Below are 17,229 nucleotides of genomic sequence, written 5' to 3'. Positions count from 1 at the left end.
AATTCTAAAGGGCAGCAGACGTGAACTGAGAGCGCTGAAAATTGAGATCTCAGTAGAGCCTGAAATCTAGAGTGGCATTGCAGGTATAGTGGCAGAAACAGAAATAATATTTATTGAGTCCTGTTATGTTGCAGGTACTATGCTAGTTTTAGGTACCTTATATCATTTTGTAATTCTTATTCCATTTATTTTACAGAGAAAGGAGTTAAAAAACTTGCTCCTATAACACAACTAGTAAGCATGAGGTATTTGTAAACTTCACATTGTCAACAATGGGGGAATTGTATCACTTAGGATTACTTAGTTTTAGGCAACAGGAAACTATTATGGCTAACTTCAACAGAGAAAGAGAGAAAAAAGGGAGATAGAGATGGGTCTATGGAGAGGGTAAGAGAGAAAGGAAGGGAGAGAACGAGGGAGGAAGGACAGGAAGAGAGAGGGAGAGGAAGAGAAAGAGAATATAGTTTATTGGATAGGTAGCATAACCAAGTGACCATGAACCCAGGCAGCTCTGAGTATCTCAATAGGATGAACTGATGGGCCAGCTCTTTTAGAGTACATAATTCCAACTACCTGTTATCCCAGTTTGTTTTCACCCCAGGTTCCAGTTCCCAGTTGCCCTGGTCAAGTTGTGCTGACTTCCACTATATTTTGTGTGGTCTTTTCCATCACCAAAGTTAACACTTGTCTACTATCTTGTTAATGATTTCCTCTCCATACTCTCGCCTCCCTCGCAACCATCAAAGATTATTTCTTTCTGTGTGGAAACATGTTCGTATTTTTTTATAATAGTGGTGTCATGCAATATTCATTCCTTTGTGATTGACTTATTTCACTCATTATAATGCCTTCCAGATTCATCCATGTTGTGAGATGTTTTGCGGATTCATCATTGTCCTTTATTGTTGTGTAGTGTTCCATTGTTTGTATGTACTATAATTTATCTATTCATTAGTTGAAGGACACTTAAGCTGTTTCCATCTTTTTGCTATTGTGAATGATGCTGCAATGAACATGGACGTGCATACATCTATTCGTGTGATAGCTCTTATTTCTCTAGGAGATATTCCTAAAAGTGGGATTACTGAATCATATGGTATTCCTATTTCTAGCTTCTTAAGGAAGTGCCATATTGTTTTCCACAATGGTTGTATCATTTTACATTCCCACGAGCAGTGTGTGAGGGTTCCAATCTACTCACAAACAGCATTTGTTGTTTTTTTTTTTTTCTCAATGCCATTCTTTCAGGAGTGAGACGGTACCTTATTGTGGTTTTGATTTGCATCTCTCTACTTGCTAATGATTGCTAGCATCTTTTCATGTATTTGTTAGCTGCCTGAATGTCCTCTTTGGTGAAGTATCTGTTTATGTCCTTTGCCCATTTTGTGGTTGGGTTGCTTATCTTTTTATTGTTTAGTTGTTAAAGTTTTCTGTATATTTTGGAGATTAAACCTTTATCAGATATGTCACTGCCAAAGATTTTTTTCCCAGTCTGTAGGTACTCTTTTTACTATCTTGGAAAAGTAGTTTGATGAGCATAGGTATTTAAGTTTTAGGAGACACAGTCATCTAGTTTATCTTCTGGAGTTTGTGCATTTTTAGTTATGCTTGATATGCCATTTATACCATAAATTAGGGCCCCTAGTGTTGTCCCTATGCTTTCATGAACTTTATAATTTTAGGTTTTACTTTTAGGTGTTTAATCTATTTTGAGTTCTTTTTTTGTGTACGGGGTGAGGTATGGGTTCTGTTTCATTTTTCTGCAAATAGATATCCAGTTTTGCCAGCACCCTTTGTTGAAGAGACTATCTCTTCTGCCTTTAATGAACTTCAACCCTTTGTCAAAGATCAGGAGTCCATAGATGGATGGATTTATTTCTATGGTCTTGATTCTGTTCCATTGGTCTATGCATCTGTTACTGTACCAGTACCAGACTGGTTTTACTACTGCAGCTGTATACTAGGTTCTGAGATCAGGTAGTGTGAGGCCTCCTACTTCATTGTTTTTCAGTAGTGTTTTACCTATCTGGGGGGATTTTCTTTACCATATAAAGCTAATTAGTTTTCCATCTTGTTAAAGAACATTGTTGAAATTTGGATCAGGATTGCATTGTAGCTACAGTATGGACATTTTCACAAGTCCTATTCGTGAGCACGATTATGCTTTTCTATTATTAAGGTCTCTTTTGTTTCCTTGCACTAATGTTTTATAGTTTTCTTTTTATGAGTCTTTTACATCCCGAGTTATGTTTATTCCTAAGTATTCCATCTTTGGGGGCGCTATTATAAATGTTATCCTTTTCCTGATTTCCTTCTCTGAGTTCTCATTAGTGTAGAAAAACCTGGGTGATTTTTTATGTGATCTTATACCCGCCACTTTGCTGAATCCTTCTATTAGTTCCAGTAGCTTTCTTGTGGATTATCTGGGATTTTCTATATACGGGTTGCTTTTTAAATGGAACTCAGAGCAATCACCCTTTGGAGAAGACTTGAGTCAACTGGCAGAAAATGACGAAAGAAACGTTAAGTACAGAAAACCTAAACATTGTGAGATATGAGCCCTGGGAACTGGCCGAGGGACCCTGAGAACAGTCGCCCCTCCCCTGGGCTGATTGCCAATGTTCCTGGCTATGAAGGAGTCAGCAGCCTCGGTGCCCGAAGTCGGCAGGCTCAGAACTGCACGCTATGACCGGCAGTTACTCTGGGAACTGGCGCCGCTCACGCGCACTAGAACCCAGGTCGACGAAGATGGCGCTTTAGAAGGCCGCCCAAGAAATACAGGGAAAGACGTGCGCGTGCGCGCCAGTGAAAGACACGAGAGGAGGGGCGTGCGCGTGCGCGCCAGGGAGAGACACGGAGGAAGAGACGTGCGCGTGCGCGCAGCTGTAGCACTGAGCCACCAGGCACTCCGGAAGACAGAGGGAGGTAGGGGTGGAGCAACTGCTGGTGTCAGACTCCCGCATGAAAATGGCTTGTTCTTCTGACTGAAGAAGCCGGCGGGCAACGCGTGGAGCTGCCGAGCTCTGGGGCCAGCGGGCGCGCGGGGGTTTGTGGCCATCGCCGTGGCCGCCGCCGTGGCTTGGTCATCGTGGTTCTGCGGGAGGCGGGTTATGGCGGCGGCGGCAGTAGGAGCTGTGGATGAATTCTCCGGGTGGACGACGGAAGAAGAAAGGCTCCGGCGGCCCCAGCAGCCCGGTGCCTCCCAGGCCTCCGCCCCCCTGCTCGGTGCCCGCCCCTTCCGGCGCCGCGCGGGCCTCTTCGCCCGGGTCGCCGCATAAGCGGAACCTGTACTACTTCTCTTACCCGCTGTTGGTGGGCTTCGCCCTGTTGCGCTTGGTAGCTTTCCACTTGGGGCTCCTCTTCGTGTGGCTCTGCCAGCGCTTCTCCCGCGCCCTCATGGCCGCCAAGAGGAGCTCCCGGGCCGCGCCGGCGTCAGCCCCGGCCTCGCCCCCGGTGCCTGTGTCAGGCGGTGAGGCTGACCACGTTCGAGCCTTTCATAAGCAGGCCTTCGAGTACATCTCCATTGCCCTGCGCATCGACGAGGACGAGAAAGGTATGGTGACAGGGGGCCAAGGGGAAGGGGAAGCGCCGGGAAGCAAGGGGGTGGGGTCGCAGAGGGAGGGTAACACCTGCGTCCGTTTGCTGCGGGAGGGGGCGATGCATCCCCGGAACTGTGCCATTAGCTTTTCACGTGTTGTGTCATTTAATTCTTATAATCAATAATCCTATACGGTAAAGGTGCTGTTGCTGTCACCATTTTATAGGTGAAGAAACTGAGGCTTTATATATGTATGGGTAAAAGCGGGTCATTCCAGACCTATGCTAATAGCTAATGAACATTAGACGGATTCATATTACGTTTTAAAAATCCCTCTTTTCATTCTACCTCCAGTATGCTGAGATGTTGCTTTTCCTTCCAACTCCCAAGGAAACCCACTTTTCCACCATGTCTCAGTTAGGTACTCACTTGTCTTATCCATTAGTGAAAAAGGAGCAATCTACCGTTCATTTTTAGTGTCCGTCTACATTACCAATTCCAGAAACTGTTCCAGGATTTCAGTCTTGTTGAAACCGGTTTCCTTGGTGGGCCTAGTAGTGAAGAGTAGGGTATAGGGGAAGGGGGGGTACTCATCTTGGTTTTGGAATGTGTTGTGGATTGAATTGTGTCCTTCCAAAATATGTTGTAAATTCTAATCTCTATGCCTCTGGTTATAATACCATTTGGGAATGTGTTGTTTTTGTTGTGTTAATGAGGCAGGGTTAGTTTAGAGTGTTTTTTGAGTCAATCTGTTATGACATATAAAAGAGATTAAGCAAGTGAGCAAGCAGAGATGGGGGAAGATTGATGGCAAGCCACATAGAGTTCTCCAAGACACTGGGAAACGAGGTGAAGAGATAAGAACCTTCCCCCAGAGCCCACGCAGAGAGAAAGCATTCCCCTAGAGCCAGTGCCCTAAATTCAGACTTACAGCCTCCTAAAATGTGAGAAAATAAATTTCTGTTTGTTAAAGCCATCCAGTTGTATTTCTGTTACAGCAGCACTAGATAGCTGGGAATTTAAGGGCAGAGTGAAGGTTAAGAGACTTGAACAATAGAGATGCATTTAGGAAAAGAATACTATGGGTTTATTATGGTAGGAAGTTTTTTGTTAATGGTTCTGTTCTCCACCATCTCTTAGGAACATCCAGGATCTCTTGGGGAGGATGAAGAGGGGTACCATGATCCCTTCCTTAGAGAAAACCCCTTTGCCATTGAGTCAATTCCGACTCACAGCAACCCTATAGGATAGAGTAGAATTGCACCATAGAGTTTCCAAGGAGCGCCTGGTGGATTTGAACTACTGACCTTTTGGTTAGCAACCCTTGCTGTTTTTATTACAGTATCATATTACAGTAGGGTCCTCTGAAGTTTACTAATCTAGACCAAAGACATTTTAGAATAGAGGGAATGTGTTTTCGAGTGGATTATTTTAATTAGTATATTTAGGAAAAGAATGCCAGCATATTCAGGGAACTCTTAGTTAACACTGGTTGATGGGAGTTAGAAGTAGGGATGAAAGGCGAGATCAAGGACAATCTAGGTATTGCAATCTTGGGCTCTTATATTTAAAGAAAAAGCAGTCCCATGTGAAGAATAAATGACCAATAGAATGCAGACCTTGGTTTCATGCTGATGACTTATCTACGAGTTTCACTGTTAAATCCTCTTCAAAATATTTTTTAAGTATAAATATTTTCAGTGATGTGTGTATAGGGTCGCTATGAGTCGGAATTGACTCAACGGCATCGGGTTTTGGTGTTCCACATATTTCACTCTTTTTTGACTGATAATGTTTCTATCATGGATGTCAGAATGGATATGACAACTCTTTGGTTTGAATTCTACAACTGGTACCGTCCTCTGCCAAATTAAATTAGTTCAAACTGAAACAGATGAGTAATATATTCATTTTCCTTTAAAACTGAGTTTATTTTTTCATGTTCTCTTCTCCTTTTTAGCATGTTGAAAATTTTTGTATTTGAGCCTTAATCTAGTTATTAAAAGAGAAAGTTCACATGTGAGGTCTATTTACCTCTCAGCCATCCTTGACAACACAAAATTTTATTCCAAGAGAATTAAATTTTCTCCCTCTCTTATTTTATCAGAGTATACTGTGTATGAAATAAATGGGCTAGGCCATCTTCAAAAACTTTGTAACTGGTAAACCATTAGGCTTTAAGTTAGGGCCAGTAATGCCGCTGCTAACCGAAAGTTTGGTGATTTGAACTTTTACCCAGCAGCTCTGGGGGAGAAAGAGCTGGTTATCTATTCCTATAAAAAGTACAGCTTAGAAAATCTTATGGGGCAGTTCTACTCTGTCACATGCGGCCGCTATAAGTTTGAAGTGACTCAACAGCACCTAACAACAACGTCTGCATTACCATCCCTTTGCAGCTTAACTGCTAAATGTACTGAAAGCCACTGTGCAATTTCAGACTGTAGCAGTATTAGTTAATTGAAACATTTGGTGCCTTGAAATGATAAAAACCAAATTAGATCTTAATAAAGTAGTGTATAAATGTTGTGATTTATATGGCAACTGTTTATTTGGAATTCTAGTTGTACTCAACTTGGGCACTGAATTTTCATGAAGGCCTTAATTTGTCTGAAACCAAACTATTTTAAATAGAGAAGACGAGCACAGCAACTTTTATTTACCTAAAGTATATGAAGTCTGTTATTAAAGCAAGCATAAGTAGATACTAGTTAATGTACACAGCTTTGTATTCTAAGTGTTATTTTTGAAATAAAAAAGCCTCTTCTCCAGTGAGATGTGTTAAGACAGTATTTATGTGATTAATAATTATATTTATATTTTCATGTTCATTTTATATCTCTCCTTTTTTCAAGGAGTTAAATAATTTTGTGGATTTTGTCTTAAGTATTGAATATCCTTGGAAGACTGATATGATACCAATTTTTGATATGGAGAAACTGAAATTGAAGCAGAAGCAGGAAGAGTTTAGGTAAACAGACTAATAATTCTGTTACTTTTATCTTAAACTAAGCTGGTTCTTGGTTTTATAATGCTAGTAACAGGCCCATTGGAATATTTGAAGGAAAAGAGGAGGTTATAATAGTGGTTCTTTGGATTAACCAGAACGTACCCTAAGATGTTTTGAACGGCTTCTATACCTAGACAAGCCTGAGATCTGGGCTCCTAGTAACACGTGGTGCAAGTTCTATAGTTATGGTTCCTTATATAGGACTTGATAGTAAGGGCCTAGATACTGTATGAAAGAGAGAGCCAATTTCCCAGGAGGTGTAAGGCTGGAGAATCTGGCATCAAGGCCAGAAATGGTCTAAGTAAAATGCTTTTCTCTTCATTCCTGGTTAGTTTTAAGAAATATATGTTAGGTGCTGTCGAATTGGTTCTGATTAATAGCGATGCTATGTACAGAATGAAGCACTGCTCAGGCTACCCAGTCCTGCCCCACCCTCACAGTTGTTGCTGTGTTTGAGTCCATTATTGCAGCCAGTGTGTCAGTCCATCTCATTGAGGGTCTTCCTCTTTTTCACTGACCCTCTACTTCACCTGACATGTTGTCCTTCTCCAGGGACTGGTCCATCCTGATAACATGTCCAAAGTACAGGAGACAAAGTCTTGCCATCCTTGGTTCCAAGGAGCATTCTGACTACTACTTCAAGACAGATGTTTTGTACTTCTGGCAGTCTGTGATACATACTCTATGATACGTGTTCTTCGAGAACACCCAATTCTTCTTTGGCCTTCCTTATTCATTTTTGACACCTTAAAGAGGTCTTTTGCAGCAGTGTAGTATGTCATTTGATTTCTTGACTGCTGCTTCCATGGGCATTGATTGTGGATCCAAGTAAAATTAAATCTTTGACACCTTCAGTGATTTTTTTATTGCTTATTGGTCCAGTTGTGAGGATTTTTGTTTTCTTTATGTTCAGGTGCAGTCCATACTGAGGGATTTAGTCTTTGATCTTCATCAGTAAATAATACTGTAAATGGGTGGCTTTAAGGAACAGAAATTTATTTTCTCACAGTTTTTTTGTTGTTGGTGGGTTCTGTCGAGTTGGTACCAACGCATAGTGACCCTATATAAAATAATTATACAACATAATAAAAAACTGCTCAGTCCTGCACCATCCTCACAGTCGTTGCTATGGTTGAGTCCATTGTTGTAGCCACTGTGTCAGTTCATCTCCCTGAGGGTCTTCCTCTTTTTTGCTGATCCTCATTATGTCCTTCTCCAGGAGCTGGTCCTTCTTGATGACATGTCTAAAGTAAGTGTGATGAAATCTTTCCATCCTTGCTTCTAAGGACCGTTCTGGCTATACATCTTCCAAGAGAGATTTGTTTGTACTTCTGGCAGTCTATGATACATTCAGTATTCTTTGCCAACACTATAACTTGAATGCATCAGTTCTTCTTTGGTCTTCTTTATTCATTGTCCAGCTTTCACATGCATATGAGGCGATTGAAAATACCATGGCTTGGGTCAGGGCCACCTTAGTCCTCAGAGTGGCATCTTTGCTTTTTAACACTTTAAAGAGGTCTTTTTTTGCAGCACATTTGGCCCAGTGCAGCATGTCATTTGATTTCTTGACTGTTGCTTCCATGGATGTTGATTGTGGATCCAACTAAAATTAAATCTTTGACAACTTTAAATTTTTCTCCGTTTATCATGATGTTGCTTATTGGTCTAGTTGTGATGATTTTTGTTTTCTTTATGTTGAGGCATAGTCCATACTGAAGGATTTAGTCTTTGATCTTCATCAGGAAATACTTCATGTCCTCGTCACGTTGAGCAAGCAAGGTTATGTCATCTGTATAACACAGTTGTTAATGAGCCTTCCTCCAATCCTGATATGCCCCATTCTTCTTCATATAGCCCGGCTTCTCACACTATTTGCTCAGCATACAGATTGAGTAACTGTGGTAAAAGGATACAACCCTGATGCACGCCTTTACTGATTTTAAACCACCCAGTATCACCTTTTCTATTCAGATGACTGCCTCTTGGCCTGTGTTAAGGATCCTCATGCACAAGGTTTTGGATATCCTGTTCTTTGCAGTGTTATTTATAATTTGTTATGATCCACAGTTGAATGCCTTTGCATAGTCAATAAAACACACGTAAACATCTTTCTGGTGTTCTCTGCATTCAGCCAAGATCCATCTGCTATCCCTTGTTCCACATCCACTTCTGAATCTGGCTTGAATTTCTGGCAGCTCCCTGTCGATGTACTGTTGCAGCTGTTTTTGAATGATCTTCAGCAAAATTTTACTTGCGTATGATATTAATGATATTGTTCAGTAATTTCCACAGTCTGTTGAATCACCTCTCTTTGGAATGGACATGGATATGTCCTCTTCACTCAGTTGGTCAGGTAGCCGTCTTCCAAATTTCTTGGCATAGATGAGTGAGTGCTTCCAGCTTTGCATGTGTTTGTTGAAATATCTCAGTTGGTATTCCGTCAGTTCCTGGGACCCCCCCCCTTTTTTTTTTTTTTTTTTGCCAATGCCTTCAGAGCAGCTTGGACTTCTTCCTTTAATGCTGTTGGTTCTTAATCATATGCTGTCTCTTAAAATGGTTGAACATTGAACAGTTCTTTTTGGTACAGTGACTCTGTGTATTCCTTCCATCTTTTTTTTTTTTTCTTTATTTTTATTGTGCTTTAAGTGAAAGTGTACAAATCATGTCAGTCTCTCACACAAAAACTTATATACACGTTGCTATATACGCATAGTTGCTCTCCCCCTAATGAGAGAGTACACTCCTCTCCACTCTCAATTTTTGTTTTCCTTTCAGCCAGCTGCCCTCTCATCTCCCCTCCAGACAGGAGCTGCCCACATAGTCTCATGTGTCTACTTGATCCAAGAAGCTCAGTCCTCACTAGCACCATTTTCTATCCTATAGTCCAGTCCAATCTCTGTCTGAAGAGTTGGCTTTGGGAATGGTTCTTGTCTTGTCATGGTCTAGGGCGGGGTCCGTCTAGTCTCAGTTAGACCATTAAGTCTGGTCTTTTTATGAGAATTTGAGGTCTGCATCCCACTGCTCTCTTACTCCCTCAGGGGTTCTCTGCTGTGTTGCCTGTCAGGGCAGTCATTGGTTATAGCCAGGCACTATCTAGTTCTTCTGGTTTCATACTGATGTAGTCTCTGGTTTATGTGGCCCTTTCTGTCTCTTGGGCTTGTGATTACCTTGTGTCTTTGGTGTTCTTCATTCTCCTTTGCTCCAAGTGGGTTGAGACCAATTGCTGCAACTTAGATGGCCACTAGCTAGCATTTAAGATGACAGATGCCAATCTCCAAAGTAGGATGCAGAATGTTTTCTTAATAGATTTTATTGTCTCAGATGACCTAAATGTCCCCTGAAACCATGGCCCCCAAACCCCACCCCTGCTATGCTGGCCTTTGAAGCATCCAGTTTATTCAGGAAATGTTTTGCTTTTGGATTAGTCCAGTTGTGCTGACCTCTCCAGTATTGTGTGTTGTCTTTCCTTTCACGTAAAATAGTTCCTGTATACTATCTAATGAATACCCCTCTCCCTCCCTCCCTTCCTCCCTCCCCACTCTCGAAACCATCAAAGAATATTTTCTTTTCTGTTTAAACTACTTGTCGAGTTCAAATAGTAGTGGTATTATACAATATTTGTCCTTTTGTGAATGATTAATTTCACTCAGCATAATGCCTTGCAGATTCTTCCATGTTACGAAATGTTTCACAGATTCATCATTGTTTTTTATCCGTGTGTAGTATTCCATTGTGTGAATATACCATAATTTACTTATTCATTCATCCATTGGGAAACCCTGGTGGCATAGTGGTTAAGTGCTACGGCTGCTAACCAAGGGATTGGCAGATCAAATCCGCCAGGTGCTCCTTGTAAACTCTATGGGGCAGTTCTACTCTGTCCTGTAGGGTCGCTATGAGTCGGAATCAACTCGATGGCACTGGGTTTGGTTTTTGGGTATTCATCCATTGATGGGCACATTGGTTGCCTCCATCTTTTTGCTGTTGTAAACAGTGCTGCAGTGAACATGGGTGTGCACATACCTGTTCGTGTAAAGGTTCTTATTTCTCTAGGATATAATCCAAACAGAGGGATTGCTGGATTGTATGGTAGTTCTATTTCTAGTTTTTTAAGGAGGCGCCAAATCGATTTCCAAAGTGGTTGTACCATTTTACATTCCCACCAGCAGTGTTCCAGTCTCTCCACAACCTCTCCAATGTTTATTATTTTGAGTTTTTTGGGTTAATGCCAGCCTTGTTGGAGTGAGATGGAATCTTACTGTAGTTTTTTTTTTTTTTTTTATTGTGCTTTAAGTGAAAGTTTATAAAGGAAGCCAGTCTTTCACACAAAAACTTAGATGCACCTTGCTACATACTCCCAGTTCCTCTCCCTCAATGACACAGGACGCTCCCTCCCTCCTCTCTCTTTTCGTGTGCATTTCGCCAGCTTCTAACCCCCTCTACCCTCTCATCTCCCCTCCAGAGAGGAGATGCCAACATAGTCTCAAGTGTCCATGTGATCCAAGAAGCTCACTCTTCACCAGCATCCCTCTCCAACCCATTGTCCAGTCCAGTCCCTGTCTGAAGAGTTGGCTTTGGGGATGATTCCTGTCCTCGGCCAACAGAAGATCTGGGGGCCGTGACCACCGGGGTCCTTCTAGTCTCAGTCAGACCATTAAGTCTGGTCTTTTTACGAGAATTTAGGGTCTGCATTCTACTGCTCTCCTGATCCTTCAGGGGTTCTCTGTTCTCTGTTAGGGCAGTCATTGGTTGTAGCTGGGTACCATCTAGCTTTTCTGGTCTCAGGCTGATGTAGTCTCAGGTTTATGTGGCCCTTTCTGTCTCTTGGGCTCGTAATTACCTTGTGTCCTTGGTGTTCTTCATTCTCATTTACTCCAGGTGGGTTGAGACCAATTGATGCATCTTAGATGGCTGCTTGCTAGTGTTTACGACCCCAGACACCTCTCTCCAAGGTGGGACCCAGAATGTTTTCTTAATAAATTTTATTATGTCAGTTGACTTAGATGTCCCTTGAAAGCATGGTCCCCAAACCTGTGCCCCTGCCATGCTGGCTTTCAAAGCATTCAGTTTATTCCAGAAACTGTTTTGCTTTTGGTTTGGTCCAATTGTGCTGACCTCACCTGTATTGTGTGTTGTCTTTCCCATCACCTAAAGTAGTTCTTATGTACTATGTAATTAGTAAATACCCCTTTCTCAGCCTCCCTCCCTCCCCACTCTCGTAACCATCAAAGAATATTTTCTTCTCTGTTTAAACTATTTCTTGAGTTTTTATTGTTTTACAACTGACTAATTTCACTCAGCATAATGCCTTCCAGGTTCCTCCATGTTATGAAATGTTTCACAGATTCATCACTGTTCTTTATTGATGCGTAGTATTCCCCTGTATGAATATACCGTAATTTATTCATCCATTCGTCCATCGATGGGCACCTGGGTTGCTTCCATCTTTTTGCTATTGTAAACAGTGCTGCAAGGAAATTGGGTGTGCATATATCTGTTCGTGTAAAGGCTCTTTTTTCTCTAGGATATATTACAAGGAGTGGGATTGCTGGATTGTATGGTAGCTCTATTGCTAGCTTTTTCAGAAAGCACCAAATCGATTTCCAAACTGGTTGTACCATTTTACATTCCCACCAGCAGTGTATAAGAGATCCAATCTCTCCACAGCCTCTCCAACATTTATTGTTGTTATGTTTTTTGGATTAATGCCAGTGTCGTCAGGAGTGAGGTGAAATCTCATTGCAGTTTTGGTTTGCATTTCTCTAACGGCTAATGATCGTGAGCATTTACTCAGGTTATCTATTAGCTCCCTGAATGTCTTCTTTACTGAAGTGTCTTTAATTGGGCTCTTTGTCTTTTCGCAGTTGAGTTTTTGCAGTATCATGTAGACTTTAGAGATCAGGTGCTGATCGGAAATGTCACAGCTAAAAACTTTTTCCCAGTCTGTAGGTAGTCCTTTTACTCTCTTGGTAAAGTCTTTGGCTGAGCATAGGTGTTTGATTTTGAGGATCTCCCAGTTATCTAGTTCTTATTCTGCATTGTTAGTAATGTTTTGTATACTGTTTATGCCATGTATTAGGGTTCCTAATGTTTTCCTATTTTTCCTTCCATGATCTTTATTGATTTTGATTTTATATTTAGGTCTTTGATCCAATTTGAGCTCGTTTTTGTACATGGAGTGAGGTATGGGTCTTGTTTTCATTTCTTTTCAGATGGATATCCAGTTATGCCAGCAGTATTTGTTAAAAGGACTGTCTTGCCCATTTAACTGACTTCAGGCCTTTATCAAATATCAGCTGCTCATATGTGGATGGATTTATGTCTGGATTCTCAATTCTGTTCCATTGGTCTATGTATCTTTTGTTATACCAGTACCAGGCTGTTTTGACACTGTGGCGGTATAATAGTTTCTGAAATCAGGTCAAGTAACGCCTCCCACTTTTTTCTTTTTCAGTAATGCTTATCCGGTGCCTTTTTCCCTTCCATATGAACTTGTTGATTTGTTTCTCCATCTCATTAAAAAATATCGTTGGAATTTGAATGGGAATTGCATTAAATGTATAGATCACTTTTGGTAGAACAGATATTTTTGTAATGTTAAGTCTTCCTATCCATGAGCAACGTATGTTTTTCCACTTATGTAGGTCTTTTTTCGTTTCTTGGCGAAGTTTATCGTAGTTTACTTTGTATAAGTCTTTTATCTCTGGTAAGATTTATTCCCAAGTATTTTATCTTCCTATGGGTTGCTGTAAATGGTATTGATTTGGCGATTTCCTCTTCGATGTTCTTTCTGTTGGTGTAGAGGAATCCAACTGGTTTTTGTATGTTTATCTTGTATCCCGATACTCTTCTTAACTATTAGTTTCAGTAGTTTTCTTGAGGATTCCTTAGAGTTTTCTGTGTATAAGATCATGTCATCTGCAAATACAGTTAATTTTACTTCTCTCTTACCAATCTGGATGCCCTTTATTTCTTTATCTAGCCTAATTACTCTGGCTAGGACCTCCAGCACAATGTTAAATAAGAGTGGTGATAAAGGGCATCCTTGTCTGGTTCCCAATCTTAATGGGAATGCTTTCAGGCTCTCTCCATTTAGGATGATGTTGGCTGTTGTCTTTGTAAAATGCCTTTTATTATGTTGCGGAATTTTCCTTCTAATCCTGTTTTGCCGAGAGTTTTGATCATGAATGGGTGTTGAACTTTGTCAAATGCCTTTTCTGCATCAATTGATAAAATCATGTGATTCTGTCTTTTGTTTTATTTATATGATGGATTGCATTAATTGTTTTTCTATTGCTGAACCATCCCTGCCTACCTGGTGTGAATCCCACTTGGTCATGGTCGATTATTTTTTGGTATGTTGTTGAATTCTCTTGGCTGGAATTTTCTTGAGGATTTTTACATCTAAATTCATGAGGGATATAGGTCTGTAATTTTCTTATTTTGTGGTGTCTTTACCAGGTTTTGGTATCAGGGATATATGGTGGCTTCATAGGATGAGTTTGGTAGTAGTCTGTCCTTTTGTATGCTCTGAAATACCTTTAGCAGTAGTGGTGTTAACTCTTCTCTGAAAGTTTGGTAGAACTCTGCAGTGAAGACATCCAGGCCAGGGCTTTTTTTTGTTGGGAGTTTTTTGATTACCTTTTCAACCTGTTCTTTTGTTATGGGTTTATTTAGTTGTTCTACTTCTGTTTGTGTTAGTTTAGGTAGGTAGTGTGTTTCTAGGAATTCATCCGTTTCTTCTAGGTTTTTGAATTTGTTAGAGTATAATTTTTTATAGTTGCCTTATAAGATTTTTTTAATTTCAGTTGACTCTGTTGTAATATCCCCCATCTCATTTCTTATTTGAGTTATTTGCTTCCTCTCCTGTTTTTCTTTTATCAGTTTGGCCAGTGGTTTATCAATTTTGTTATTTTTTTCAACAAACCAGCTTTTGGCCTTGTTAATTCTTTCAGTTGTTTTTCTGTTTTATATGTCATTTAGTTCTGCTCTAATTTTATTATTTGATTTCTTCTGGTGCCTCAGAGTTTCTTTTGTTGCTCTCTACTTGTTCCAGTTGTAGGGTAATTCTTTGGTTTTGGCCCTTTTTCTTTCTGTATGTGTGCATTTACTGATATAGATTTACCTCTGAGCACTGCCCTGACTGTGTCTCAAAGGTTCTGATAGGAAGTGTATTTATTCTCATTGGATTTTGTGAATTTCTTTATTCCATCCTGAATGCATTCTGTAACCCAGTCTTTTTTGAGCAGGGTATTGTTCAGTTTCCAAGTGTTTGATTTCTTTTCCCTGCTTTTTCTGTTATTGATTTCCACTTTTATGTCCTTAAGGTCAGAGGAGATGCTTTGTAATGTTTCAGTGTTTTGGATTCTGCTAAGGCTTGCTTTATGACCTAATATGTGGTCTATTCTAGAGAATGTTCCGTGTGCACTAGAAAAGAAAGTATACTTGACTGCTGTTGGGTGGAGTGTTCTGTATATGTATTTGAGGCCAAGTTGGTTGATTGTGGCCTTTAGATCTTCCTGGGTGTCCTGTCCTTCACCGAAAGTGGTGTGTTGAAGTCGCCTGCTGTAATTGTGGAGCTGTCTATCTCCCTTTTCAATGCTGAGCGTTTGTTTTATGTATCTTGCAGCCTTGTCATTGAGCACATAAATATTTCATAAAGTTATATGTTCTTGTTCTGTTGTTTCTTTGGTCATTATATAGTGTCCTTTCTTATCTTTTGTGATGGATTTAACTTTAAAGTCTATTTTGTCAGTAATTAATATTGTCACTGCTGCTCTTTTTTGATTGTTCTGTGCTTTATGTATTTTTCTCCATCCTTTGAGTTTTTGTTTGTATCTCTAAGTCTTAGGTGTGTCTCTTGTAGGCAGCATATAGACAGATCGTGTTTTTGAATCCATTCTGCTACTCTGTCTCTTTATTGGTGCATTTAGTCCATTTACTTTCAGCGTCATTATGGATACATGTGAATTTAGTGCTGTTATTTTGATGCCTTTTGTTGTGTGTTGTTGACAGTTTCTTTTTCCCACTTAATTTTACGTGTCGAGTAGATTATATATTGTCTTTTCCTGATATTTGTTGTTTTGGATTTTGTTTCTGCTGAGTATTTTTCCTTGTATTTTATTTTGATTAGTAAGATCGTTTGTCCCCTTTGTGGTTACCTTATTTACCCCTATTTTTCTAAATTTAAACCTAACTTTTATTTCTTTGTATTGCCATGTCTTCCTCTCCATATGGAAGATCTGTGATTACCTTTCTTAGCTCCCGTTTATTGTTTTATTGGTGTCTTCTTTTATGTAACAACATTGCTTTTACCCTGTTTTGAGCTTTTTTTTTTTTTAAAAAAAAAAAATAAATCTTGCTTTTTTTTTTTTTGATTTCCCTGTTTGGGTTGACTTTTGTTTGCTCTGCCCAGTGTTCTAGTCATTGGTTGATACCTGATATTATTGATTTACTAACAAAAGAACTCTCTTCAGTATTTCTTGTAGTTTTTGTTTGGTTTTTTACAAATTCCCTAAATTTCTGTTTATCTGGAAATGTCCTAATTTCACCTTCATATTTGAGAGACAGTTTTGCTGGATAAACGATTCTTGGCTGGCAATTTTTTTCCTTCAGTTTTTTTAAATGAGTCATCCCATTGCCTTCTTGCATGCATGGCTTCTACTGAGTAGTCTGAGCTTATTCTTGTTGGCTCTCCTCTGTAGGTGACTTATCGTTTATCTGTAGCGGCTCTTAAAATTCTCTTTATCTTTGGTTTTGGCAAGTTTGATTATAATGTGTCTTGGTGACTTTCTTTTAACATCCACCTTATGTGGAGTTTGATGAGCATCTTCAATAGCTATCTTCTCATCTTTCACGATGTCAGGGAAGTTTTATGGCAACAAATCTTTAACAGTTTTCTCTGTATTTTCTTTTATCCTTCCCTGTTCTGGTAGTCCAATCACTCGTAGCTTATTTCTCTTGATAGAGTCCCACATTATTCTTTAAGGTTTCTTCATTTTTTAAAATTCTTTTATCTGATTTTTCTTCAAATAATCAAGTTCAGAAATTCTGGCTTCTACTTGCTCAATTCTGCTCCTCTGACTTTCTGTTGAGTTGTCTACTTCTGTTATTTTTTTGTTAATCTTGCTTGGATTTCTGATTGCTGTCTTTGTATGGATTTTTCCAGCTTATTAAACTTTTCATTATATTCCTGAATAATCTTTCTAATTTCTTCAGTTGCTTTATCTGTGTGTTCCTTGGCTTGTTCTGCATATTGCCTCATTTCCTTCCTGATGTCTTGAAGGGTTCTGTATATTAATCTTTTCTATTCTGCCTCTGGTAATTCCAGGAAGGCACTTTCATTTAGAAGATCCCTTGATTCTTTGTTTTGAGAGCTTGTTGAGGTGATCGTGGTCTGTTTCTTTAAGTGACTTGGTAATGACTGTTGTCTTCGAGCCATCTCTAAGTTATTAGATTAGTTCATGTTTGCTTACTGTGTCATAGCTTCTTTTTTGTTTGTTTGTTTTGATATACCCCTATGCGTTCCTTGAGTGAGCTAGCTTGATTATTTTCACCTTTGGAGGTCTGACGTCCTGTCCCCAGCTGGCTAGAGCTGTTATCAGGTATATCAATCTAGGAGTCCATTCAGTTTTCTTGTATGAATTCAGCTCATGTTTCCAGGTAGCTGATCATCAAGTGT

At 39.9% G+C, this 17,229-nt stretch overlaps 1 protein-coding gene across 2 annotated transcripts in view; it reads left to right on the top strand.

The window, feature by feature from the left end:
* Window positions 1-2,861: 2,861 nt before the first annotated feature.
* The window catches only part of SPAST (spastin), a 113,550-nt gene continuing 99,182 nt past the window's right edge, over window positions 2,862-17,229 (top strand). For both annotated transcript variants that reach the window (XM_049870401.1, XM_049870402.1), the window contains exon 1: window positions 2,862-3,553. In XM_049870401.1, coding sequence (XP_049726358.1) covers window positions 3,139-3,553 — 415 coding nt within the window. In that variant the 5' untranslated portion in view covers window positions 2,862-3,138. The remainder of the gene's footprint in view (window positions 3,554-17,229) is intronic.

This window comes from Elephas maximus, chromosome 26 (genome assembly GCF_024166365.1).
Source record: "Elephas maximus indicus isolate mEleMax1 chromosome 26, mEleMax1 primary haplotype, whole genome shotgun sequence".
Taxonomy (NCBI): Eukaryota; Metazoa; Chordata; class Mammalia; order Proboscidea; family Elephantidae; genus Elephas; species Elephas maximus.
Note: the sequence above shows the minus strand (reverse complement) of the source record. Positions and strands in the feature narration are given on the sequence as shown.